The sequence below is a fragment of the Podarcis muralis genome, chromosome 12, assembly GCF_964188315.1.
Source record: "Podarcis muralis chromosome 12, rPodMur119.hap1.1, whole genome shotgun sequence".
NCBI classification, from domain to species: Eukaryota; Metazoa; Chordata; class Lepidosauria; order Squamata; family Lacertidae; genus Podarcis; species Podarcis muralis.
In genome coordinates, this window is record NC_135666.1 from 47889997 (window position 1) to 47917198 (window position 27202).

The 27202-nt window shown below is 41.5% G+C and overlaps 1 protein-coding gene across 4 annotated transcripts in view; it reads left to right on the top strand.

The window, feature by feature from the left end:
• Nucleotides 1–27202, top strand: part of DNAJC13 (DnaJ heat shock protein family (Hsp40) member C13) — a 64634-nt gene that overhangs the window by 33881 nt on the left and 3551 nt on the right. For all 4 annotated transcript variants that reach the window (XR_003709103.2, XM_028750150.2, XM_028750151.2 and 1 more), the window contains 31 exons: nucleotides 2011–2114; nucleotides 2200–2359; nucleotides 3510–3572; nucleotides 4740–4841; nucleotides 5030–5134; nucleotides 5976–6178; nucleotides 7083–7167; nucleotides 7334–7488; nucleotides 7828–7873; nucleotides 9378–9532; nucleotides 9732–9933; nucleotides 10980–11095; nucleotides 11696–11774; nucleotides 12924–13059; nucleotides 13687–13871; nucleotides 14432–14506; nucleotides 15526–15645; nucleotides 16066–16245; nucleotides 16761–16928; nucleotides 17580–17693; nucleotides 18918–19034; nucleotides 19569–19746; nucleotides 19979–20070; nucleotides 21056–21155; nucleotides 21911–21985; nucleotides 22140–22252; nucleotides 23998–24167; nucleotides 24484–24526; nucleotides 24972–25145; nucleotides 25816–25995; nucleotides 26837–26977. Coding sequence is in view for 3 of the 4 variants with exons in the window: in XM_028750150.2 (XP_028605983.2) it covers nucleotides 2011–2114; nucleotides 2200–2359; nucleotides 3510–3572; nucleotides 4740–4841; nucleotides 5030–5134; nucleotides 5976–6178; nucleotides 7083–7167; nucleotides 7334–7488; nucleotides 7828–7873; nucleotides 9378–9532; nucleotides 9732–9933; nucleotides 10980–11095; nucleotides 11696–11774; nucleotides 12924–13059; nucleotides 13687–13871; nucleotides 14432–14506; nucleotides 15526–15645; nucleotides 16066–16245; nucleotides 16761–16928; nucleotides 17580–17693; nucleotides 18918–19034; nucleotides 19569–19746; nucleotides 19979–20070; nucleotides 21056–21155; nucleotides 21911–21985; nucleotides 22140–22252; nucleotides 23998–24167; nucleotides 24484–24526; nucleotides 24972–25145; nucleotides 25816–25995; nucleotides 26837–26977 (3936 nt within the window). In the remaining variant the exon portion in view is untranslated. The remainder of the gene's footprint in view (nucleotides 1–2010; nucleotides 2115–2199; nucleotides 2360–3509; nucleotides 3573–4739; nucleotides 4842–5029; nucleotides 5135–5975; nucleotides 6179–7082; nucleotides 7168–7333; nucleotides 7489–7827; nucleotides 7874–9377; nucleotides 9533–9731; nucleotides 9934–10979; nucleotides 11096–11695; nucleotides 11775–12923; nucleotides 13060–13686; nucleotides 13872–14431; nucleotides 14507–15525; nucleotides 15646–16065; nucleotides 16246–16760; nucleotides 16929–17579; nucleotides 17694–18917; nucleotides 19035–19568; nucleotides 19747–19978; nucleotides 20071–21055; nucleotides 21156–21910; nucleotides 21986–22139; nucleotides 22253–23997; nucleotides 24168–24483; nucleotides 24527–24971; nucleotides 25146–25815; nucleotides 25996–26836; nucleotides 26978–27202) is intronic.

The window sequence follows — 27202 nt, forward strand, 5'->3', positions numbered from 1 at the left end:
TGTCAACTTAAGTTTCCATTCTTCTATGGTTGGGACATCGCTCAACTTGCACAATTTGCAGACTTAACGTAGAATAAGAGAACAAGAAGAACATAAGTTTACAGAAGATTAAAAAACATTTATTGACTATATGGGAAATAATTGTGTACAGCTGAAAATGGTGGCAGCATTAAGATAAATTCAACAGTGTAAATAAGTTTGGATGGATGCAATAATGGAATACTGAATGGTATAATTTTTGTAAAATATGCAGGGATTTATGATATGTAAAATGAACCATGGAAAGAGAAGAAGAGAAGTCATTGATACCTTAAGGATGTAAAATGAGTATTTTAAATTGTAAAACAGAAAATTTTATAAATATTATATGAAAGAAAAAAAGAAATAGCTTTATACAGTTCAGTGACCTTTACCTAATGAAAATTTTATATCTGTGCAGTTCCTGCTTATAATAATTACTGAGAATGTCATTATAGCAAAGAAATTTAATCAATTCATCTTACTGATTTTATTTTGTCATTGCTCTAATTTTACTTGAGCATTTCTAATCTGAAATAAGACCTGTTCAGTTCAATCAAGCTTGCTCTCAGATAAGGACACAGGTGGCGCTGCGGTCTAAACCACTGAGCCTCTTGGGCTTGCCAATCGTAAGGTCGGCAGTTCAAATCCACGCAATGGGGTGAGCTCCCATTGCTTTGTCCCAGCTGCAGTTCGAAAGCATACCACCACAAGTAGATAAATTGGTACCACAGCCTTGGCCCAGTATACCTGAAGGAGCGTCTCCACCCCCATCGTTCTGCCCAGACACTGAGGTCCAGCTCCGAGGGCCTTCTGGCAGTTCCCTCAGTGCAAGAAGTGAGGTTACAGGGAACCAGGCCGAGGGCCTTCTTGGTAGTGGTGCCTGCCCTGTGGAACGCCCTCCCATCAGATGTCAAGGAAATAAAACAACTATCTGACTTTTAGAAGACATCTGAAGGCCGCCCTGTTTAGGGAAGTTTTTAATGTTTTATGTTTTATTGTGCTTTTAATATTCTGTTGGGAGCCGCCCAAAGTGGCTGGAGAAACCCAGCCAGATGGGCAGGGTATTAATAATAATAATAACAATAACAACAACAACAACAACAATAATAATAATAATAATAAATTACTGCAGCAGTAAGCAGTGTTTCCATGCGCTCTGGCTTCTGTCACGGTGTCCCGTTGCACCAGGAACAATTTAATTACGCTGGCCACATGACACGAAAAAGCTGTCTGCAGACAAACGCCAGCTCCCTCAGCCTGAAAGCGAGATGAGCGCCACACCCCATAGTCGAATTCAACTGGACTTAACTGCCCAGGGGTTCTTTACCTTTACTCCCAGATAGGATTGCAACCCTAGTCTTTTAATGATTTCATTTAAACTGGCAAAAAGAGCAACAGTTCTAAAGGAAGAAAACATACACTTTGCTTTTAGATGTTGTGGCTGTGTCATAGCAAGCACACTGATATAACAGCTCTTCCCCTTCCCTTTTTTGCATGCGAGGAATGCACCGCTTCTAAGATGGTGTTTGTCATCTATACTCTTTATTTACAAATAATATTTTTTATGCAGTTAATTGGGGTCCTCTTTGAAAGCAAAGTTTTAAATCAGACTATTTTAGTCAAAGAACACTTCATATTTATTACCAGGTGTAGAAAAAGTGCCTGAAACGTAGGTGTTTCAGAAAAGCTTATCTTGAATATCTTAAAACTGAGTATTTTAAGCTAATCTTCTGGCACATACAAACACAATTCATTCTCTCTCTGTTGATGAGGTTCATATATATATGGTGCTACTTACACACTGGGTTTTTCTTCATTGTATGTTTTAGCTTACAAACTAAAACGTAAAACTTGACTATTATAACTGACTGGTTTTTTGATTCTGGAACTTCATTCAAAAGTTATGTTCCCACCACACAACCTTGATTCCTTAGCAATTATGTCAGAAACTTTTGCTCACTTCCTGTATCTTATTTTTCTCTCCAAAAGGTGAAGTATGAATGCCTGTCCGATGAAATCAAAATAGGGGATTATTACTTGAGATTGCTGTTGGAAGAAGATGAAAGTGAAGACAGTGGAGCGATAAAGAAATCGTGAGTTACTGTTATCTTAATATTCCCTCTGGAATCTTAATTTTCTGCGTAATAAACCTTTTGTTCTACCTTTTTCTTCCTACAGGTATGAATTTTTCAATGAGTTGTATCACCGTTTCCTTCTCACTCCTAAAATAAATATGAAATGCCTCTGTTTGCAAGCCTTGGCCATTGTATATGGAAGATGCCACGAGGAGATTGGCCCATTTAGCGACACTAAATATATTATAGGGATGTTGGAGAGGGTAAGCATTTTTAAAATTACTGCACACAATTTGGGAGAGCACAGCAGGCATATTGAAGTTTGTTTTTTGGTATTTCAGTTAACAATGCCATGTGGCCATTGGACTAAGAGGACTAGACTAGTCCCCTAATTGTTCCCAAGGTGCCTCATTCCCAAACCCCAGGAAGCTTCTGCCTGACTTAGGGTGGGAGGTGCAATGCTCACAGGCGTGACATCAGTCCCACACCCCCAAAAAATTGCCCTTACAAGATGCTGTTTCTTGCCCTAACTGTTCCCCTACGAAAAAATTCACCGCACACCACTGATTGCTATGGTGAGATGTCATGGTTTAATTCTAGCTTCCTCTGAGGTTGACCTGTTTCTCCCCGCTCCCACATGGCTTGGGGGAGTTTCAGAAACTCCTGCTGAACCCTGACTCTCTTTTTTTGGTCTGAATTGGGGTTTCTGCTATGACGCTATGTTTTAAAACCATAGTTAGTGTTCAAGCCAAACTTCAGCAAAATTTCTTGTGGGAGAGTCTGGGAGAAAGCTAGGCTTCTTCACAATAATGCTACTTCTGAACATGGTCAGTGACCTATGGTTTGTCCTTTAGACTTATACTTGAAGAAAGTTTTTTTAAAAAACAACAACAACTTATTTTGAGAATTTTATAATTTACTGAACCTTTCTGAGTTACTTTAGAGTGGATGTGATTAACTGTAGCATTTGCACCTTCAACTTTTAAGGAAGCTAAACCAGCGGTGTAAACTTTTAAGTATAAAAAAATGACAACAAGCTTTTCATGTTCTGCCTGGTCAAGCGACACATCTGTGTTGGTCCTTTTTTTTATTGTTACACTTTAGACTTGCAAGCAGTAAAATAAAGGGGCTAAAATGGTGCATTTTGGAGAGCAATCCCTACAGCTGCTTCATTTCTGGTTTCAGCTATAGATCTGCTTTGCTTTTGTGCATCCACGTTTTAGTAGATCACTTTCTAGCACTGATAGTATAACAGTAGATGAGTGTTTATTTTTGCTCACAGATTTTGGAGATAAGAGGATGATCGCGCCTTCAACATAGCAGCATATTTAATCTTAAATAAATAAATAAATAACATTGTAGCACATTTCTCAGACTTTTTCCTATTTAAAAATGTTTTGTATTTTTCTCTAGTGCACTGATAGACTTGAACGGGACCGATTGATAGTGTTCCTAAACAAGCTGATTCTCAACAAGGTGAGCGACCTCGCATTTCTGCATAAATTGTGCCATTTTTAATAAATTTAAATACATGCACAAGCAGCATTTATTGTGGCTTGGGGTGCTCATAATTGCCTCCTTCTCCAAACATCTTGCTGCTCTCTTTCATTTGTGTTATGGAATTGGAGGAGATATTACAATTTTGATCAATAACCATGTCATTAGATATGTTTAATTGCTGAGAGGATATTGCATGTCTTACAAGGAGATAATAATAAGAATAATTTTATTATTTATACCCTGCCCATCTGGCTTGGTTTCTGCAGACACTCTGGGCGGCATCCAGCAAAATGTAAAAAATAATAAAAAGTCAAACATTAAAAACTTCCCAATACGGGGCTTCCTTCAGATATCTTCTAAAAGTTGTGTAGTTCTTTATCTCCTTGACATCTGATGGGAGGGTGCCACTGTCGAGAAGGCCCTCTACCTGGTACTCTATAACTTCACTTCCACCCAACATTTTCCCTATTTCACAAAGGATACAATAGTTTTGGTTGGAAAATTGTAAGCCACTCTAGTTTGTTACCCTTTGAATCACTAATGTTGAACAGAAAGACCTATAAAAGTCTCACCAATTATTTATTTGGCATTTGCTATTATTCCACCCCTCTGCAATGCAGGAATCATTTGCCCAACGTGGGGCTCCAACCCATGACTCTGAAATTAAAAATCTCATGCTCTCCTGACTGCGCTACCCCAGCTGTCAGTCCACTGGCTTTAAGAAAGTATTTTAGATGCTTCCTGGACAAACACAGTTCATATGTATGTTTTTTATTTTACCTGTCCTGATCTTTTAAGAGATAGGCTCAGCTAAAAATCCCAAATACATAAAACAAATTCTATTCTTGTATTAAGGAATAAGGTAAAAATAGACATCAAGGGTCTCCCCCCCCCCCATTAAAATAGATAGCTATGGCTCTTAGAATATATCTGTGATTTTTATAAGCGTGTGCTAATTTTAAAGGTTCTGACGTATTTGTTTGTACATCAGTTTATGTATTTGTGTGTATTAGTGTCATTAAGTAGCCTGTCTGGGTAATTGTGTAGCATGAAGTTAATGGATTATGCTTAACTAAATCACTTAATCTTGTTATTTTATGTTATAATTGAACACACGTGACCGTTGTTTTCCCTTTCTTGCAGAAAAATGTCAAGGAGCTCATGGATTCAAATGGCATTCGGATCCTCGTGGACCTCCTTACTCTTGCCCATCTGCACACAAGTCGGGCAACCGTGCCGTTGCAAGTAGGACATCTTTAGTTTCTTTTCCTTCCATGTGTATAATTTAGGAGTGGGTTATTAAAAAGCTGCTTAGCCATATTGTAGTTTCTATGAAATGAGCTTCAAATCGAAGCATTTAATGCTATGAAAGTAGTTCATATGTGTGTTGTTTCTGACTCTAAATGGGGTTGTTGTTGTTTTTCATTTTTAAGAGCAATGTAATTGAAGCATCACCTGATATGAAGAGAGAGAGTGAAAAAGAGTGGTACTTTGGCAATGCGGACAAAGAGAGGAGTGGTCCATACAGCTTGAACGAGGTAACTTTTCAAGTGGTGGTTGCGCCTTTTGAGTCAAAGGTAACGAACACAAAAAGCACAACGTTGTTCGAGCAACCTTCCTGACTCTGGTGCCCCTCAAATATTTGGGGCTCTCGCTCCATCAGCCCCAGCCAACATGGCCAATGATCAGGGAGTTTCAGAGCAGCATGTCAGGAGCGCACCAGGTTGAGAAAGGCTGTGTTACCGCATGCCCCTATAACACTTGAGGAAAGGATGTGCTTATAGATATATCTCATTTGGTCATTGTTGTTCTTGGGAATTTCAGCTTCCACAAATAACAGGTATAATTTCAGAGCCAGCACATGCTGTGTGGTTTGTATGGTTTGCTTTGGAGTTGAAATGTCCCACTTCTTGGTTGACAATTCCCTAAAGGTGGAGCACCTCCCATTAATCCCTTCATTTGGGCCTGCAGAACTGGGAGAATTGGACAAAGAATGTCTGGCAGGGTGCACCAAATGGATGTTACAATTTCTTCCTGGCTGGCTTTTGGGTTTTTTTGTACTGCACATTTGCTAGCAACTGCTTTTTAAAAACTTAGTCCTCTTAGTCATTTGGCACTATTTGCATTGCAAATGTCTTCCATTTGTGGCCTCAGCGGATCCGTAAGCTGTTTGATTGCCCATTTTGGTTGGGTCAAAAGCTCTTAGGTTTGCTAAAATTCTGTGGTGCCTTGATATGATATCTAGGGATAGGTTGCTTAAAGGGTATGGTAGTTTCGGAATGAAAGTGCCTTCAGCACAACTTCCTAAAGACATAGTTTAAAAGAGACAACTGCATTATGGCTTTCTGTTTTCTCTGTGGCAATCCATTCCTAACATAGATGCAGGAACTGTGGACCAAAGGGGTATTGACTTCCAAAACCAGGTGCTGGGCCCAGGGCATGGATGGATGGCGTCCGCTGCAAGTTATCCCTCAGCTGAAATGGTGTCTACTTGCCACTGGGCAAGCTGTGTTGAATGAGACGGACCTTGCTACACTTATCCTCAACATGCTTGTCACAATGTGTAGCTATTTCCCCAGTAGGTAAGGTGTAAACAATGAAGTTGGGTAGGTGGGGAGTTGGGAAGGTAGGGGGTTGGATTAGATGATCCTTGGGGTCCTTACCAACGCTACAGTTCTGTGATTTTCTTTTCACACAAACATCCATAGCCTTTATTCACTCCCTACACAGTTCTATATCTCACTCAGTTCGCCTTGGGGGAGGCCAGTAACCTCTGACTGTGCTGTCCTGACTGTGAGCTGCGATACTGACACTATCGACCCAAAGAGGTCCGTATCAACCACTTTGAGGGTAACCCTGTTTTACAGTACAGTGGTACCTCGGGTTACATACGCTTCAGGTTACATACGCTTCAGGTTACAGACTCTGCTAACTCAGAAATAGTACCTCGGGTTAAGAACTTTGCTTCAGGATGAGAACCGAAATCGTGCTCCAGCGGTGCAGCAGGATGCCCCATTAGCTAAAGTGGTGCCTCAGGTTAAGAACAGTTTCAGGTTAAGTACGGACCTCTGGAACGAATTAAGTACTTAACCTGAGGTACCACTGTACCAGCTGGCCATTGTGCACTTCAAACGCTGATTAGGGATAGATAGATAGATAGATAGATAGATAGATAGATAGATAGATAGATAATACTTTATTCGGCTATAAGCCCACAAGGTAAAACCAATCAATAAATAAAATAGCATTTTACATTCTAAAATATCAACTAAAATATTTCAATGCATAATCTCCTTCACATTACATACAATCTCTAGATGTACCATATTGTGGCCTTGAATATAAAGATGGTGGATAGAGTTTACTAGATTTTTAATAGTCATGCAGCATTCCATGAAGTCTTTTATATGAAAGAACTGAATTCAGGAATCTGGCAACCTGTAATGTTCTATAAGAGACTGATTAGGGAAACTTCTTCCCTTTCAGAGACCAGGATAATGCCATTATAAGGCCTTTGCCCAGAGTGAAGAGGCTCCTTTCAGACAGCACTTGCCTTCCTCACATCATTCAGGTAAGCTGGTCTGCAGTCTGATCGTCAAGATTTAGATGGCTTGCTTTTCAGCATATTTTGCTTTTTGAAAAGAGAAGAAATCTTGGAACTTTGATTGAGAGCAGTAGCCCTAATCTGAAATGCACAGTTTAAAACCATGTTAAGTTGTTGTTTTTTTGCATTGCAGCTGCTGCTGACCTTTGATCCCATTCTTGTTGAGAAAGTGGCCATATTGCTTTTCTACATCATGCAAGACAACCCACAGTTACCTCGCCTTTACCTCAGTGGAGTATTCTTCTTCATCATGATGTATACTGGTTCCAACGTGCTCCCCGTTGCAAGGTGAAAGCAATAAATGTTTAGCATCTGTTGCATGTTTACTTAAGCATAGAGTTTCACACCAGCTAAGTGTAAATGCAAAGGATATTGTGTTCGTTTCTGAAAGATTGTAAGTGATAAAATCGCTTTACACTTTTCCTGCCTGGACCATCTTAAAGAAACCAGGCTACATTGTATAATGGTGATAGTGAGGGGTCGTTTGGGACTGTATTTAGTGCTAGATGGCCAGTGAGAGCCCAGGGGTCAGACGGGTTAGAGGGCAGGTGCACGTTTTATAGTCCCATTAACTTGCATGCTGAGCTCATGCCATTGAGCTAAAAGTATATATGAATTATTTTCTAGGTTTTTGAAGTATACACATTCGAAGCAGGCCTTCAAGTCTGAAGAGGTAAGCAGCAATTAATATTACAAAAGAAACTGGCAATGCTCCAACAAAACAAGTCAGTACCATGTATGCGCTAAGTATAAGCATTTAAACAGAGAAAATGTCTGTTTGGGGGGGTCTTGTTGCTCTCTGAAACAACTCTCTCTCTTCAGAATGTGCTGGATCCTTTTAAAAGGCAAACTGACAAAAGTTTGTTGTGCTGTTAGCTAAACAATGTTTAACCAAACAGTTGGAAATATGTAGCTGAATTTAGCGTTAGGAAGTTTTGGAAGGGATGAGTGTGGAGACAACTCTTAAGCGTTAAATGCGTTGGTAGTTGTGCTGCAATGTGATTGTGGAGGCAAGCCGCAGAGCAGTTTGTAGTTGTAGGAGTTGAAATTCCTTGAGACCAAGACAGCAATGCTGTACTCGCTCACTGCTGGGTACACATGTATGGCAAGGGCAATAAACCTTTGGGTTTGTTCCATTTGCTTCTGGGCAGCATTGCAGGGCCCACATACCCCAGGAGGGTGGGCAGTACCAGATGCAGAGAATTTGGCTTTTATAGCAGTCTGTATTCCATCCATGCAAAAGTCAGAGGCTTCTCCCTCTCCTATAAAGGTATTCTCATGGTTCAATGACACATTCCAGCCGGGGAAAAGTACTGGGGGTCGGGGGTGTAGGGTTTTAGACCAAGACAGTGCTTGGTGCAGCCTATACGGCCTAGGACCCTCGTACTTATGGGACCGCCTCCCCTGGTATGCCCCACAGAGGACCTTTTGGTCTGCAAATAATATATTGGAGGTCCCAGGCCTCAAGGAGGTTAAACTGGCCTCAACCAGGGCCAAGGCCTTTTCAGCTTTGGCCCCAGCCTGGTGGAACGCTCTGTCGCAGGAGACCAGCACCCTGCGGGACTAGACATCCTTTCACAGGCCCTGCAAGATGGAGCTGTTCCGCCTGGCCTTTGGTCTGGACCCAGTTTGACTCCCCTCTGCGGGACCCTGTAAATTACCCCTTTAGCCCTTTTGTCGGCTCATGTGGGACCAACATGGATAGCTGGCCCTGATGTATACTTGAGTTTCCCGACCCCTATGGTTGTAATTCATGGGCAGTCATTTAATTTTATCCTGAATCTAATTTTTAAGCTGTATTTTAATCAGTTGTTTGATTGTGTTTTAATGTATTTGATGTTAGCCGCCCTGAGCCCAGTCTTGGCCTGGGAGGGCGGAGTATAAATAAAAATTTATTTACTTGCTTACTTACTATGGAGAGGGTGGAATAAAGAGGCAAGAAGGGCCGCCTTTGGACTCTGCGCCTGAGGCTCCTAACTCTTGATATATTGCAAGGGGGTTGGACTAGATGTCCCTCAGGGTCCCCCCGCCAACTCTGTGATTCTGCAAGTTGTGCTGCACATAGTGGCTTGTGAAAATTAATACCTCCATTATCACAAAAGCAACCGGTAAAGACGTGCAAACGCGTGTTCATTTCATTTTCACACTTACATCCCGACAACTTCTTCTTTTTTTAGATGAAGGGGCAAGATATAGTTCAGAGAAGCATTCTTGGGCACATCCTGCCGGAAGCTATGGTGTGTTACTTGGAAAACTATGAGCCAGAAAAATTTTCTGAAATTTTTTTGGGCGAATTCGACACTCCAGAAGCTATTTGGAGCAGTGAAATGAGGTAATTTGATTTATACACTTCCAGCAAAAGAAGTAGGTTCCCCCCCCATTAACATCTCCCCCCCTTTTTCAGTTTGCTGACTGTAATTAAATTCATCTGATATCTTTGTGACTTGCCACAGATAACAAGGTTTAATGGTTTAGTGATCTGGAAGAACGTTAGCGATTGTTTGCTTCAAAATGCCTTTTGCAATTTACAGGCGCCTTATGATAGAGAAGATAGCTGCTCATCTTGCTGACTTCACCCCTCGTCTTCAAAGTAACACAAGAGCACTTTACCAGTACTGCCCGATACCACTAATCAACTATCCTCAGCTGGAGAACGAGCTGTTTTGTAACATCTATTACCTCAGGCATCTTTGTGATAAACTTCGGTTTCCTGACTGGCCAATTAAAGACCCTGTAAGTCAAATGTCTTGCACTCTTCTTCAATCTCCAGCAAAGCAGAATTGAAAAATAAAAAGGGGAAATAAGTCAAAGAACTGCAAGAGCCATGACTGCTTTACTGGTATCTTGAGTGTGCCGCGATCTTAACAGTTCTGTTTTAAAGTATACAGTTTCAAAGCCAGTTAAGTTTAAACAAGGAGTGTGTTCAATGTGGTGGGGATATAAGAAAGCTAAGGGATATTGGAAGATGATATACACAGAAATAAAAAAGATGCTGAGGTTGACATCCCCCCCCCAAAAAAAAACCCCGAGATGTTCTTTTTGGGTATGATAGAGGGTGAGATACCTAAGAATGCATTAAATCTTGCTCTTTATGCAACTGCTGCGGCCTGAATAGCCTATGCACAAATGTGGAAGGACAGAAACAGTCCAACAAAAGAGGATTGGCAGAATAAGTTAATAGAATATGTGCAGTTAGTGATGCTGACTGCAAAGATAAGAAACCAGGATGAACATACCATAAGAGAGGAGTGGGAAAACTTTGGAGATTGTTTAAAGAATTATAAGTTACATGTATCCCAAGTAGGACTAGATCGATGAACAGCAGGTAGAGAAAGATACGTATCACAACTAAGAGTAAAAGAGAACCCATGGGAGGGCTGGGGTGGGAAAGTTGAATAATGTATTATTATTATTATTATTACTATTTTATTGAGTATATATACCGCCCTATACCTGGAAGTCTCAGGGTGGTTCACAGAAAAGATCCCAGCATATATAATCAGAATAAAAACGAGGATAATGAAGATTATTGTGAAATGGATGTACCAATTTACTGTTAAAGCATCAATGAAATTAAATAAAGGAGTATGTTCAAATTTTCAAATATAAGAAATAAAACTCCTATATTGCAGGTTTTCTAATAGAGAGGAGGGCCTAGGTGGCTGAGTAATAGCAGCTATCTCCCCCTTCCTCTCCCCCCCCCCCCACCCCGGGAAGATCTGGAAGTTACATTAGAAGAACTCATTTGGAATTTTCTGTCTCCCCACCACCCTGCCCAGGTTAAACTCTTAAAAGATACCCTAGATGCTTGGAAGAAGGAGGTGGATAAGAAGGCACCCACAATGTCAATAGATGACGCTTATGAAGTTCTCCATCTCCCAAAGGGACAAGGACAGTAAGTTATGTGCTCTTCGGTTCCACTGACATTTTAATATAAATGACTCTTAGGTCGTGTATCTTGCGTCATTTAAACTTAGTTGCCCTCTGATTAAGTTCTAGAACCGGAAGAACAGCTGGCATGGCTGAAGTTTTGTACAGGAACGATAGTATAGTGGTTCAGCATTGGAGCACCTCTATTTCAGACCAGCCTGACCTATTGATTTGGACGCATAGCGGTTAACTAAAGCGCAGGAGCCCACATAGCAGTGTGCAGAGAGGATGGGGTGGGCGGGGAATCCAGTTTCCAAGACTGGATTGTCATAATAGTGTACACAGGCCTTGCTATTGTCACATCGGCAGTGCTGAAAAGTCACTGAAAATGCACCATTAGCGCTGCCACCCCTACTCAGCATTAAATAAGAGACAAACTGGCCTAGATCTTATGGATAACATTTGTAGCTAACTCATAAAATGTGCTTTGGAAAGTGACCTAAAATCTGCCATTCAAAATAACCTCTGCCACAGTTTAGTTTGAAATCTATGTTACATTTTTTTCCCCTGACCGAATGACAGCATATTGAATCCTAGGTAAGCAAATTCTTTATGTATCTGACAGGCACGATGAGAGCAAAATCAGGAAGGCTTATTTCAGACTGGCCCAGAAATACCACCCTGACAAGAATCCAGAAGGTCGAGTAAGTGCTATGTATTAAATATATATTATGCCTATAGGATGTATTGGGTCTGATCTGGTGTCTGAGCACAGGCTCTCTACTGTATATATGGATCTACCCCAGTTACTGCAGTGGGGGGAGCAGGTTCAAGTGTGCATTTGTTCAAATGTGCAGAGTCACTCCTTTTATGTAATCAGGACAAATGCCTGCATAATAGAAGTGCAACTGTTGGTTTGCTAAAGCTCTTAAATATATATATATATATATTTACATCAGAAAGGGGAAACAGTTTTGAGTTTGAACCCTATTACATTCCAGTAGTGGCAGTTGCCAGACCCAAACACAATCTCTCTCTCTCTCTCTCTCTCTCTCTCTCTCTCTCACACACACACACACACACACACACACCCCTTTTTCCCATGGTAACAGAGGCATATATATCATTTTTAGTAACTCCATTCAAGTTTCGCCTTCCATTTTCTTGTGGGGGGAAAATAGCTCTCTCCCAATGCCCTTTTTATCTGTCCTTCCTGTGCAAATGTGGCAAAGCTCTGTAATCCCGGCAGAAGAATGTAAATGAAGTCAGCACATCACTGAACTGGAAGTCCTTAATCGCAACTGTTTTAAGCTCCAAACTTCAAAATGTAATTGCATCCCCAAAATTGTATGGACTACTTTTTGCACATCTGCCAGGATTACGGGTCTGTTAATTTCTCCCTCTGCTTTGATCTGATTGTGAGGGAAGAAGTCGTAATTGCACAATTTGCACAACTTCAAAGACCCTTTCCCTTCCTGCTGTACAACTTAAGGTTGGGAGGGGAAATCTGACTGCAGGTCTCATCCCTTCTTTACATTAAGTAATCCTTAGCCAAATACTGGAATACTGTGTATGATGCAGTCTGTACACGTGGCTGTTCTGAATAGGTTGTACTTACGTTTCTTGTTCTCTGTTGTCCTACTGTGTGTGTGTGTGTAGGACTTTCCATAGAAGAGTATGGAATAAAAGTCAGAAAAACATTAAAATAAGCTCAAAATTAGAACAGTGTCTTTGATGATGATGTAGTAAAGACAGTCTTTCTCGAAAAACCTGGCCTGTTCCTTTTGCAACATCAGCTGATTTATTTTGAGATTGGATTCATACCTGCTTCCTTACGTGCATTGTATTTGCAGGATATGTTTGAAAAGGTGAATAAAGCGTATGAGTTTTTGTGTACAAAGTCAGCCAAAGTGGTGGATGGTCCAGATCCTGAGAATATAATTCTAATTTTGAAAGCTCAAAGCATCCTTTTCAACAGACACAAAGATGGTAATTATACTTAGCATCTGAAGACATAACTTTGTTTTGTAAAATATTAAATCACATTTATGTGTTATTGAAAACTTTGGGCCTATTTGGGAGTTCACTGGCTACAACCAATACAAATCGTGCGGCAAACTATCAAGCCCTACCTTTTCAGGTGCATAACCTTGGTTTCATTGGAGAGTGGATTTCTGAGGCCCCTGTACGTCTGGAGGCTACAGTCCAGTCCAAAATGGACATTTCTTTGAATGCAGTGAATACTTTTTTCCCAGCAATTTAAAATCAACCAGTCTCCACTGATTAATAGGTGGACCTTTGTTGGTAGAAAACCTAGGACTTGTTCTAAAGCAGAAAGTCTGCATTCAAAACAGAACCTTGAGATCCTATTTTCCAAATGCTGCTCAGATTCACCTGTATACTGCCCGAGGAGCTGCCCAGAATCTTGGGGAATTCAACCTCTCCTACTTGTTAGGAGCTAATTCGTTTAGTGCATTCTGTGTTACACTTCTTTCCCCTGTGTGGTTGGCCTTTGAAGTAAGAAACCATAAAATAATTTGTTTGGTATAGAGTAAGTGTCACCATGAGACTGATCCAGATGTGAATGTTGATTCTTGGCATTCTTTTCTTTTCAAGATTTGAAGCCTTATAAATACGCAGGCTACCCCATGTTGATTAAGACAATCACAATAGAAACTTCAGACGACCTCTTGTTCTCCAAAGAATCTCCCCTGTTGCCTGCTGCTACTGAGTTAGCTTTCTACACTGTTAACTGCTCGGCACTTAATGCAGAAGAACTAAGAAGAGAGAATGGTATTGAGGTAGGCTCAAAATCTTCCTGTGGGTTGCGTTTTGCAGAGAGTGAGTTTTATTCTTTGCATCCTTTCTATTAAGCTCTGGTTTGCAAAATGCATTTTAATACCCCTTTTTGGCTGGGTGTTGTCTGCAAAGCCAGCTTTCCCTCATGTTTTCTAGCTAAGTACATCTCAGAACTGCTGTTGCTGACTATTCTATAAGCTTGCATAACCAATGCTGAATATTTCATGTCTTTGGCTTAATTTGCCTAAGAATAAGCAAGTAGATTGTTATTTAAAAAGACAAATATTAACTTCTAACTTATATCAAGCAAAAGAAACAATAACTGGGCTTCTAAAAAATGTTGTTAATATTACTCCAGATAATTTCAGATTATTGGTTTGGCTTGGAATAATTGAACTTCTCTTTCTCTAACAAGTAGGCATTTGACGTATTAAATTTTACATTGTGGTTTTAAAATGGCATCCGAAAATTCGGAGAGAAATATTTGCTAAATGAAAACAATCGTTTCAACTTTTGCTGCTGACAGTGTTCAGGGGGAAAACATGTCTGTCTATCCCCACAGATTCTGCAAGAGGCTTTTAATCGCTGTGTTGCTGTCCTGACACACTTTAGTAAGCCAGATGATATGTCAGTTCAGGTAAGTGTTCAAAATAATCCAGTAATGGAGGATTTAGCATATGTGTGAATGTGAACTAAAATGTGAACTGGCCATAGGAGACCATATTTGGGCAACTGTTCTAACTATTTACACTAACATACTTCTCACATCATATTAAAACTGTAGATAAAATAAACTATGGTTTAATGTGAATAAAAACAAACCTTGGCTAGCTGCTTGTGGTTGGTTTGGAGAGAAACAAACCACCAGTCCAGGCTCGGATAACACAAGAAGCTATGGCTTATTTTTGGTGGTATAGCAGCAACAGGGAAGGAAGAAAGCACCTGCAATTTCAGTGGTGCCTACCAGCATTCTGCTTATTCTCATTAAAGCATAGTTTCTTTTAACGATGGAGATACCAAAGACTGAACCTGAGAACTTCCACATGCAAAATGTGTACCTTACCATTCTCCCATTTTGCCACAGCCCTTTCCTGGTGCCAACATCAAAGGTAAAGAGTACAGGGACCCCTGATCATTAGGTCCAGTCGTGACCAACTCTGGGGTTGCGATGCTCATCTCGCTTTATTGGCCGAGGGAGCCGGCGTACAGCTTCCAGGTCATGTGGCCAGCATGACTAAGCCGCTTCTGGTGAACCAGAGCAGCGCACGGAAACGCTGTTTACCTTCCCACCGGAGTGGTACCTATTTATCTACTTGCACTTTGACGTGCTTTCGAACTGCTAGGTTGGCAGGAGCAGGGACCGAGCAATAGGAGCTCACCCCGTCGTTGGAATTCGGCAAGCCCTAGGCTCTGTGGTTTAACCCCCAGCGCCACCCACGTCCCAGGTGCCAACGTTAGACACTTCATAAATTGAAAAGAAGTAACAATGCTTCACAAGACTGAAAGAAGTAATCACTTGGCAAATTACAGTGCTGTGTCTGCCTTTCCAGGGGGCTCTTTATCATTCCTTTTCAACTTCTGCAGTGTGTGTATTTGTAGTGCATCTTATTATACACTGTCCCAACGCCATATGACTTAGCATTTTTCACTTAATAGGTGTGTGGGCATGTAAGTAAATGTTACAGTGTGGCAGCCCAATTTGAAGACTGCAGAGAGAAAATAACTGAAATGCCAAATATCATCAAGGATCTCTGCAGAGTACTGTATTATGGCAAGGTAAGCTCTTGTATGACTCCTATCTTCCTTTTCTAGCCTCCCATTTCTGTAGAACCTCCGGAGTGTCCATTAAGTGCATGCAATCACTTGGGCCTATTGCCTTCCTTTTGAAAGCTGTAGAACTTCCTGTCAGAGCCCCAGTTTACATAAGACTTCCTGGGGCATGTAGACAGTTTTGTTTGCACATTGTCCAATGGAATGTACAGACACAGTCCTTCTGTTTACCCTATTATATTCTTATTTATTCTGTTTACCCTATTATGTAATGTGATTAAAGCGCTACACTGCAGAAGAAACAAAAAGTGTGAAGAACGTGCCACTATTGCATTTTGTCATTTTTACGTCAGAAACACCGCTTGTCTCGTTCCTGCTGAACTGAAGCATTTCTCACCCAAAGCAAATGTTTTCTTTCCTACTCAGAACATTCCCCGCGTGGCTTCCCTAGGGGTCGAGTGTGTCAGCTCCTTTGCTGTGGACTACTGGCTACAGACACATCTGTTCCAAGCTGGAGTTCTGTGGTATTTGCTCGGCTACATCTTCAACTATGATTACACACTAGAAGAGAGTGGGATTCAGAAGAGTGAAGATTCCAATCAGCAGGTAATGATAATAAGGAACTGTGAATAGACTGCTGTACTTTAAATATATCCTGAGCAGCACTTCTGAGATGGCTGTAGGAACTTACAGTCATTATCTTAAAATCAAACACATTGCTTAATGTGCTGTGCTTTTAGGTAAAACTTTGCATGTGTGTTGTAGCCTTTTTTGTGCGGTTCAAATGGCATTCTCAAGATCAGTTGTGCTTGCTTGTGCCAAGCTTTGATCCAAAGAGAAAAGGAAGTTTGAGGAAGGGAACTTCTTTATATTCTTAAAAAACACACACACCCCTCTGCAGCACCCAAAAAGCCCCTCTAGAGAGTTAGAGAACCCTCCTGCATAGTGGGGTATAAGGAGACACAATGACAAGTGACAGTCGCCCCAAATTGGGCAATGACATTTTTGCAAGTTGTGTCCATTTTATTTTGCAGTATTGCTTGTGAAGGAGGGGTGGTCTTGTTTCTTCATCTACTCAGGAAATCTATGCATGAGATTGATTCCCTATTTTCTGCTAACAGGAAGTAGCCAATACCCTTGCCAAGCTTAGCCTCCTTGCTTTGAGCCGTCTTGGCGGATATCTTCCCGAAGAACAAGCTACGCCTGAAAACCCAACCATCAGAAAAAGTCTTGCAGGCATGCTGACGCCATATATTGCAAGAAAACTTGCTGTGGTCAATCCTGCCGAGGTACAATAACATTTTAATATCCACGTTAATGTTTTTCCGCTTTTCTTGACAAGTATGCTGAGCATGTAAGTTCAGTATGAAAATTTAGTAATTTAGAAAAGGAGTCTTGATTGAGGCACTTGCGAGCACCTTCAGTTCTCTGTGTTGCAGCCAATGGATTTTTGTTTAAGATAGTGGAGTGTTAATAGAGATGTGCTGATTCGTACAGTAGTCATCCTACTATTTCTAACTTGTCGTGTCTTTCTTGCCAGATACTAAGGGCTATTTCTCATGATATTGCTGCTACAGTATTTTTGAGTGACTACTGCATATGGCAAACCAGGAATATTTGTGTGTGTGTGCACGCAAACAGAAGAGAGAAACAGTGCTTGCTGCACTCAATAGTTGCAGAATAGAGACTGTTTCAGATTACTTTGGTAGCGCTTGAAATCATAAAGTGTGCATCTAGCCAGAGCTGGAGTTTTTAAGAGCAAATTCCAAATAGACTCGTGTTAAAGAATAAATAAGAGGAAATAACGTGCACATTGAGAAAGCTAGAAGGGTTACAGTGGTTTTGTAATGGTATTAAGCTGGCCGGATGTAGATGCTGTAGAAAAAATGAAATATTCGTCTTGCATTCAAATCTGTCTTGCCATAACTTTCTTAACCTAGATTCTGAAAATGCTGAACAGCAACACAGAAAGCCCGTACCTTATTTGGAACAATCGGACAAGAGCTGAACTCCTTGAGTTCTTGGAATCTCAGCAGGAAAACATGATTAAAAGAGTGAGGCACTTTTTCAAATTGTCGGGCTTGTTAGTTGGGAGTTTCTGAGGCAGGGAACTGAAAGAAGCAGCAAGTGATTCTTGTCGCTGCATTTTTCAGAATCATTAAACTGAGGTGTACAAAAGCCACATGGCCAGCTTCTTTTAATGTACAGTTGTACGTCGGGTTAAGAACTTAATTCGTTCTGGAGGTCTGTTCTTAACCTGAAACTGTTCTTAACCTGAAGCACCACTTTAGCTAATGGGGTCTCCTGCTGTTGCCGCGCCGCCGGCATGCGATATCTGTTCTTATCCTGAAGCAAAGTTCCTAACATGAGGTAATATTTCTGGGTTAGCAGAGTCTGTACCCTGAAGCATATGTAACCTGAAGCATATGTAACTCGAGGTACCACTGTACCAGGCCACAAAAGTTTGGTGTGCTCCCGTGGGATTTATAGATTTCATCCCCTCATTTCTCCATTTATGGTCTCATGTTGTAAACAGCCTCCTTTAACAAAAGCATGTGTAAATAACTCTGATCCTAATTTGCCATCAGTGAACAGAAAGGCTCCTTCAGTTCAGACATGACCTACAACCAGGAGAGGCTCTTGGTGGCAGAGGTGGAGGAGACAGTTTTTCCTGATTCCTTTATCCCCTTTGTTGCATCTCATGTTGCTCCGGATGGAGAAGATGTTGAAGCAGCACAAGGGGTGACTTGTTTTCCCTCAGATATTTGCCCTCAATTGAGTGATCGAGAGCTCTTTCTTTGCCAGTAGTACAGCTCAGGTCTTGCCTTAGCATCTTCTTCTTTTTCTTTGGCAATCACTTGTAGCTGAATATGATTGTCATACGTATTCAAGTTCTTCAGCTGGAGGTAAAAGAACAATTTCAAAACAACCTGCTTTTGGTTGCAGGATTCCTGTTGTAGCACCACACGTGTTAAAAGATCATTGAGGGTTAAAGTGCAACCTGTGCAGGAATTAGCAACAGCCATGGGAAAGGACAGAAGTAATAGATATCTTCCCAAGTGCTGGCCAACTCTCCTCCTACCTTCACCTGCTTACATTTCTAGCCTTTTCTTGCAAAGTAAATGAGAACTGAAATCAAATTCTGTCCCCGCTTCATGGCTCCAAGCTTAAAGTAGACAATTCATATTGGGGAACTGTACTGCTTTTGCGTCCATTCGGCTTAATGTTTTTACTATGGGAAGCTGCAAATATATTCAATTGATTTTTACTTTCTAAAGGGTGACTGTGATAAAAGCTATGGATCTGAATTCATCTTCAGTGATCATGCAAAAGAGCTTATTGTAGGAGAGATTTTTGTTAGAGTTTACAATGAAGTCCCCACATTCCAGCTGGAGGTAAGATTCCACTTCTTGTTATTTGGCGAAGTCTTTTGGTTTTAAATTGGTTAATCCCTTTTCTTCTTCTTCTTTTTTGCATACCAATACGAAACATGTTAGATATTGAAGCTCCTTTCCTTGTCAAAATATAGGATGTACTAATTTGTTCTCAGTAAATCATCAACACAGCAGATACGTTCAGAGGATCTATATCTGTTCCCTCTGAATTTTGTTACATGTTTGTTATAACTGTTAAAAAATTCAAACAATGGGAAAGCAATCTTTTCAGAATGGAGTAACCCTATACTATAGAACTTCCCAGACTTTTATATAGCAGTCTTAGCCTTTCTTTGTTATAATCTTGTGAAGAAGCCTTGCTACATGAAGCTGAGACACTACTGGTGATGTATCCTGATAGAGCATTTGATTGTTCATCCCTTAATTGTAAATAGTTTGTAAAATGTGGATACACTGTGTTAAGCAGCAGCAACAAAATGTTTCCTTCCTATCTATCTTTTTAATTTTCCTTCTTGCTTGTTTGTTACCCTACAGCTTCCGAAATCATTTGCTGCAAGCCTATTGGATTACATAGGCTCACAAGCCCAGTATCTTCATACATTAATGGCCATGACTCACACAGGGAAAGTGGAGTCGAACCAACATGGAGAGAGGCTCAGAAGGGTTGAGATGGCCTTGGAGGCTCTGAGAAATGTAATAAAACACAACCCAGGTAAGTGAGGCATGTTAGACACCTTAAACATTCCTGTCGAACGAAACCTCACTTTAGATTTTCGACGTTTTAGATGAATGCTTAGTCATACAGCTTATCACCAAACTAAAATGGCTGTTTAAGCTGATTAAGGTGGGTTTTTTTAATTTAAAAAATGTTTTTAAGATACCTTTGCTTGAAAGTGCTTTAGTTTAGCCCACTTTAACCATAGCAGCTGTTTTTCTCCATGCAGGTTCAGAATGTGAATGCATAGGTCACTTTAAGTTAATCTTCTCCCTTCTGCGTGTCCACGGAGCTGGTCAAGTCCAACAGCTGGCTCTGGAGGTAAAAACCAAAGCGATAAAAGTTTCTTGCCATAGGAGAAAGTTCTTTACTTCGGAACATATTGTGTAGATTAATCAAAGCGGTGTTCACTTTTATGACAAATGTAAGGACGTTATTTTACACTCAGCCAGTAATGATTCTGATTTTGGGCTTCGTAGCTAGAGAATGGAGTGCAGGGCATCAAAATAGCTACCGTACATGACTTTAAATCTTCAGTTCAGAGACTATGTGAATAGTACTAAGGAATGTGCATTTAGCAGGCAGTAGAACACAATGACATTTGTCCAAATGTTCTTTCCGAAGGCAACAGTGGCAGTCTTAATCTCTTACCAGAAGTCGCATCATTTGGCAGAAGCAATGGCCCGAGTTGCCTTGGCAAAAGTGACTGATCTCTTTGCACCGACACTGTTACCCAGAGTATTAAAAAACGGTTATTCCCTCGCCCACCCCTATACACGAATATCCACTCCCCCCCCCCCCCGGCTTACATTTCCACACCTATTTGCCTGTTCTAAGAAGCTGGCTAAGTGTCAGATTTTTGGGGGACATGGAGTCTTTTTTCAGCCCACATGATCCCAGATAATCACAGGTCATATATCTGCCGTTACACAAATCAGATTTGGCTACCTCGCCAAGGGCAAATGAAGCCTTTGCATTGACCTCGCTCTGAATGGGTAGGGACAGCGATGCTGGGTTGGGAAGAGATAGAGAACTAGGGTCACGGCTTTTACCTGATGGTGCTCCTTCTGTTGCAAAATTAAACTCCTATTGTTTGAAAACAGCATTTGGTCAAATATTTTGAAAGACATTTTCTGCTATAAATATTCACAGAAAATTCAGAGCGGCCTTTCTGGAAGCAGAGCTTGAATTTATGTATCCAATCAATATGTAGACAATCCTTATGTTGAAGGAATGAAGATTGACAACTAGCTGCTTCCATACCAGTCTAGCAGTTTTTATTTTATTTTATTTATTTCTTTCACAGGTGGTGAACATAGTGACTAGTAACCAAGAATGTGTAAATAATATTGCAGAAGCAATGGTTCTTTCCAACTTACTAGCCCTCCTACATTCACTACCTTCAAGTACGTAGAGCGTGAGTTTACTTATTCAGTGACAAAAATACATGTTTAGAAAACTCTTTAGATACCAAAAGAAAAAGAAAAACTTCCCCACACAAGCATGCATATAGAATTGTGGCTCCAACTTGGGAAGGGCATTGAGGTCTCAGGCCTGTGTAGAGACAAATATTCTCTAACCTGGAGACCTTGCCCTCTGACTTCAGATCTGTTGGGGAAATTATAGGAAGTCACTAATGAAGTAAAATCGCCTGTGTTGGGGTGTTGTCTTTGTCATTCAAAATAGATCTAGAGAAAAACCCTCAGTGAAGGTTAGGTCATACTTTCACTATGTTTTCAGGATACACCCATTTTGCGAATGAAGGCATCTTGCCACAATCAGCCCTTTGGAACTTCTTTCTCTATTGGGGACTTGCTTTTAAGGGAAAGGCTAGACCTGTGATGTTTTTATTGTATTGTATATGTATGTGATTTTTTTTTATATGCATATATTTTAATTCTACTAGTGCTTAGTTCTTTGACTTAAGCTGATCTTTCATAGGATATTTTTTTTAAGTACCTTTGCTGACTTTGGAACTCAGTCCATGGAAGGCTTTTGTTTCGACTCATAAACAGCTCTTTCCTGAGGGGCCAGCTAAAATAGGCAACAGTGCAGGCCCCATTGTCCAACTCTAAACAAGCCCTGTTACGTTTTTACTTCATCTTTGCTAAATCGAGACACACAAAAGCTGGGTTTTGCTCACGGTTTTTCCTCTTGGCAGGTCGGCAGCTTGTTCTGGAAACTCTGTATGCTTTGACATCCAGTACCAAAATAGTTAAAGAGGCCATGGCAAAAGGTACAGTGAACGCTGTTGTTCTTTGTTGCTTGTAGAACCCAAAAGTAATGTTTCAAACTTACTGTGATTGGAAGAGGCAACAGTTCATTTGTTTTTATCTATCAGAACATTCATAGGCTGCCATAAGGCCCTCTGTTTCTCTGTCCCTTCCTAGGTGCTTTAATCTACTTACTTGATATGTTCTGCAACTCAACACATCCCCAAGTTCGATCTCAGACTGCAGAGCTTTTTGCTAAAATGACAGCCGACAAGCTGGTTGGTCCAAAGGTGAGTGTTTTGCTTCATTTTTGGGCATTGTAACTGGCCCTTTTAAAAGCATGCTTTTAACACTAAATAACACAATGTCTGTTAGACTTGATTTGCAACATGCTTATAAAAAATGCTGTCCAACCCTGTACTAGGAGTTAACATTACACAGGCCGTATTCATCTTTATCATCCCTTCATATGGGCTGGGAAACAGGCCACGAAGCTACTGTTACCATGGCTTCCCATTACACCTAAGCTAGCAAACAATGATTAATAGCTTCCCAGCAAACCAGGCTGCATAAGCCAGTTTTGAAATATGACTTACTGTCATTCTTTATTTGGAAGCCATTAGTCATAGTTTTCCTGGTTTGGACGCAAGAGGAATTGGCGACGTCTTCCTGCCTTGGTTTTTCCACTTAACGTGAAGGGTGGGGAGAGCCAAGTGGCTGCCTGCCTGTTCGTAGCTTGGCTTCTCAGTCCAAGATCTGATTGTCTGGATGCAGCCAATGTGCATCACTTCGAATAAACAGCCCTCACGTGGTGCAAGCTTTACATTTCATTCTCTGCAAGCTACTAGTCTTGTAGAGCAACATGCTGGTTGGAAAACATGGCAACAATAAGAAGAGCCATTCTGGATCAGGCCAGCAGCCCATTTGGCCCAGCATATAATACTCGCAATGGCCAACCACATGCCTGTGGGAAGTCATAACCAGGAGTATAGCAGCATTTTCTCCCCAAATGTGAATCCCTGCAACGGGTTCCTTGAGGCATTCTGCCTCCAACAGTGGGCATAGTAGCCATTGATAGCCTTAGGTAAAAGGGACCCCTGACCATTAGGTCCAGTCGCGGCCGACTCTGGGGTTGCAGCGCTCATCTCACTTTACTGGTCAAGGGAGTCATGTGACCAGCATGACTAAACCGCTTCTGGTGAACCAGAGCAGCGCACGGAAACGCCGTTTACCTGCCCACCGGAGCGATACCTATTTACTTGCACTTTGACATGCTTTCGAACTGCTACGTTGGCAGGAGCAGGGACCGAGCAACGAGAGCTCACCCCGTCGTAGGGATTCGAACCGCCAACCTTCTGATCGACAAGCCCTAGGCTCTGTGGTGTAGACCACAGCGCTACCCGCGTCCCCTTATTGATAACCTTAGTCTTCATGAATTGTGAAACCTATAATAATATAATAGTAATAATTTATTATTTGTATGCCGCCCATCTGACTGGGTTGCCGCAGCCACTCTGGGAGGCTTCCAACAAATTAAAACATTAAACAGACATCAAGCATTAAAAGCATCCCTATACAGAGCTGCCTTCAGATGTCTTCTAAAAGTCAGATAGTTGCTTATTTCCTTGACATTTGATGGGAGAGCATTCCACAGGGCGGGTGCAACCCTCTGCCTGGTTCCCTGTCACCTTGCAGCGAGGAAAGAGTCAGAAGGCTGTCAGAGCTGGTTCTCTCTGTCTGGGCTGAACAATGGGGATTCACAATGCCCATCCATCAAGTTCAGTTTATGTCATTCCGAGGCAGGGGGGTAACTCAAGGACTCTTCACAAGACAGGTCATTATCCAAACAATATTCAGCCATACAAAGGCATTCCCCACACAGGTTTAAGAATTGCTATCTGTTGATAAGGAAATTCCTTTCAAAAACATTTTCCCCGTGCTTTGCTAGATGTCAGTATTACAAGCTGCTCATTTGATTCACTGGAAACCTTGGTTAGCGGTGACAGAATCTGCAATCTGGTGTGTTCTTTTCTAGGTTAGAATTACCCTAATGAAGTTTCTACCTGGTGTCTTTATGGATGCCATGAGAGATAACCCCGAAGCTGCTGTTCACATTTTTGAAGGAACGCATGAAAATCCAGAGTTGATATGGAATGACAACTCCAGAGAGAAAGTGTCTACAACTGTTCGAGAAATGATGCTAGAGTATGTTACAGTTGTGGTGAATAATGGTTGTACTTTTGTAGTCAATTTCGTGGTAAAACGTAGCAGAACTGTAAAGCCAACAATTAGATTCAGTTTGGAATCCTCTGGGATTGTAGTACAGGGTCTATTCTAGGCGGCATAATGCAAAAAATATAACCAGATATTCTGTATTGATCAAAATTGCTGAAAGCGATTAGAGTGCAAATAAGCCAGTTTGATTTTAACCTCAGGCGAGGGAAGCATTTAGAATTTAATTCATTTTTACCCCTTGCTTGCAGAAGAATTTGTTAATGGGTTTTCTGACTTTTTTTTAAAGGCACTTTAAACTACAGAGAGACAACCCTGACATTAACTGGAAGGTAAGCAAAATTTAAATGTTATGGGGGAGATTAAAACAAAGCATGGGTGTGATTTTCCTTCGTATCCTTTTGCATTTTCTGTTTTTTGCTACTGCTCAGTCTTATCTCACTATACCACGACTAATAGCATGAAACTGCACAGTAGGACCCGGGGGGGGGGGGGCGACCTATGAAACTCTGGATGTTCTTGCACTAAAACTCCCATCCGTTCTGACCACGTCATGCTACTTTTGGTCCTATGGGAGCAGGAGCCCAGCATCCACTGGGTAGCTGCAGCTTCAACAGCCCTGCTGCAGAGTATTCTGCATTGCTACGGACCCTTATAATCGTAGTTGGGCTCACAGCTGTGTTGCTACCCCCCCTCCCTTTCTAATAAACCAAATGTAACTTTCCTAATACACGAATTCAGTGGCATTTCCCCCCCCCCCCTTTCTCGTTGATCCAGCTGCCTGAGGACTTTGCTGTGGTGTATGGTGAAGCAGAGGGTGAACTTTCTGTAGGAGGGGTCTTCCTAAGAATCTTTATTGCCCAGCCGGCCTGGGTGCTGCGAAAACCGAGGGAATTTCTCATTGCACTGTTAGAAAAATTCACCGAACTCCTGGAGAAAAACAACCCCCATGTAAGTGGAGTTGATTGGTTGCATGTTAGCTTTGTGCAACTGCATTTGTGAAAGCGAGCTCCGGTCCACTGAAAGCTGCTGCTGCTATTATTGTTACTACTTCCTACCACTGTTTGTTTCATTTATGAATAGCTTGCCCTGAGCAGTTCACAATAAAGACCTTTAAGGATGTGGTTAGTTCTGCTTCTTACTCTGTAAACCTGCCTAGGCTTGTGCTGTGAAATAATTGGCACATAACAGCAGTAAACGCATGGTGGTTAAAGGCAGTAGGAGAGCAATTTGTTTAGTATGAAGAACAACGAAGGAATGGATCCTAGCACAAGCCGTTGTGCAGCATGCAGTTGCATAAGGCAGCTGTTCGAAACAGCTTATGCACACACATTTGATCTGTGCATGCAGTTTGGGTTTTCCCCATACAAGATTCTAACCGAAGAAACGGTAACTGCTCAGTACATTGAAGAGGTTCTTATTCATATTCAGGTTATGGCTGTCATTCTCTGCTTCTTAACAAGATAAGCCTACGGTTCCCACAGAATAATCAAGATGTTCATACATGCAACTCCTGAGTGTCATTAACACGGTTGATTGTAAACTGGCTGCTTGTTGGCTGACTTCAATAGTGGAGCAGGAAATTTCATTGACTTGCTCTGTGCTTTGTGTTACGAAACAGGGGGAAACTTTAGAAACTTTAACAACAGCGACGGTGTGCCTCTTTAGTGCTCAGCCTCAGCTGGCAGACCAAGTTCCCCCTCTTGGTCATCTTCCCAAGATTCTCCAGGCCCTGAATCACAAGAACAACGCCATTCCGAAAAGCGCAATGCGTGTCATACACATGCTGTCTGATAATGAGGTATGAAGATATGGATTTATTGTGTTATTGTTTGCTGGAAGAACTTTCATCTCAGGTGCTTGTTGTATGTTCTTGAAGTTGTAGACTGGATTTCAAATCCCCCCCCCCCAAACCAGTACCAGGGGTGGTAAGTCTGTCTAGGCACAGTATAAAACAGGGTTCAATTTAAAACATATTAGACCCCAGATTAGATTGTCTCCAGCTGGGATCATAGTATATAAAACTGTCAACTCAGTCAGTTGAAGAGATCAGGTCCATGCACGCTTCAACCTATTTAGGCAAACTGTTGCTTCCAGTCTCTCAGTATGTAGCAACCCCAACACTATCCTGATATGGTGCCCTAAAATATGTTGGTTGCCTAGTTGTTTGAACTCTCTGTCAACCAATAGTTTGAATTAATCCAGGGTATGGAAAATTAGCAGCAATTAGCTTTAAGGAATGTTGCCTACTACTTCTGCAGCCCAGGTTGGAAAATGGGTGTTAACTCAAGTTGGTATGCTAGACCAGGGGTCAGCAACCTTTTTTAGCCATGGGCCGGTCCTCTGTCCCTCAGACCTTGTGGGGGGCCGGACTATATTGGGGGGGGAGAAATGAATGAATTCCTATGCCCCACAAATAACCCAGAGATGCATTTTAAATAAAAGGACACATTCTACTCATGTAAAAACACGCTGATTCCCAGACCGCCCACAGGCCGGATTTTGAAGGCGATTGGGCCGCATCCGGCCCCCGGGCCTTAGGTTGCCTACCCCTGTGCTAGACATTTCTCGGGGTCTTGTAACCTCATCTTTTAAATGAGAATCTTCAACAGCCTAAATAAAACTGCTTTTCCCCTCCACAGCTTTGTGTTCGCTCCATGGCAGCGCTAGAGACCATTGGACCCGTGATGAATGGAATGAAGAAACGGCCAGATACGATTGGAGTAGCCTGCGAGGCACTCAATCGAATGTTTCAAAAGGAACAAAATGATCTCGTAGTCCAAGTAAGCAAGCCGGAACCGCGCCCTTTAAAGGCATTTGTATAGCAATCTAAATATGTGTCCATTCAATTTGTTACGCTTGCTTCGTGGTGTTGTGTGGAGTGGTGTGGAATTTCCCTGTGGCAGCTTGTGTGTAGGTTGCTTAGGGCAACAAGAAAAAGTGAGGCTCGCTTTGCAAAGCTGCGGGTGGAATGTCCTTGCATTAACATGCATCCTTGCTCATTCGCT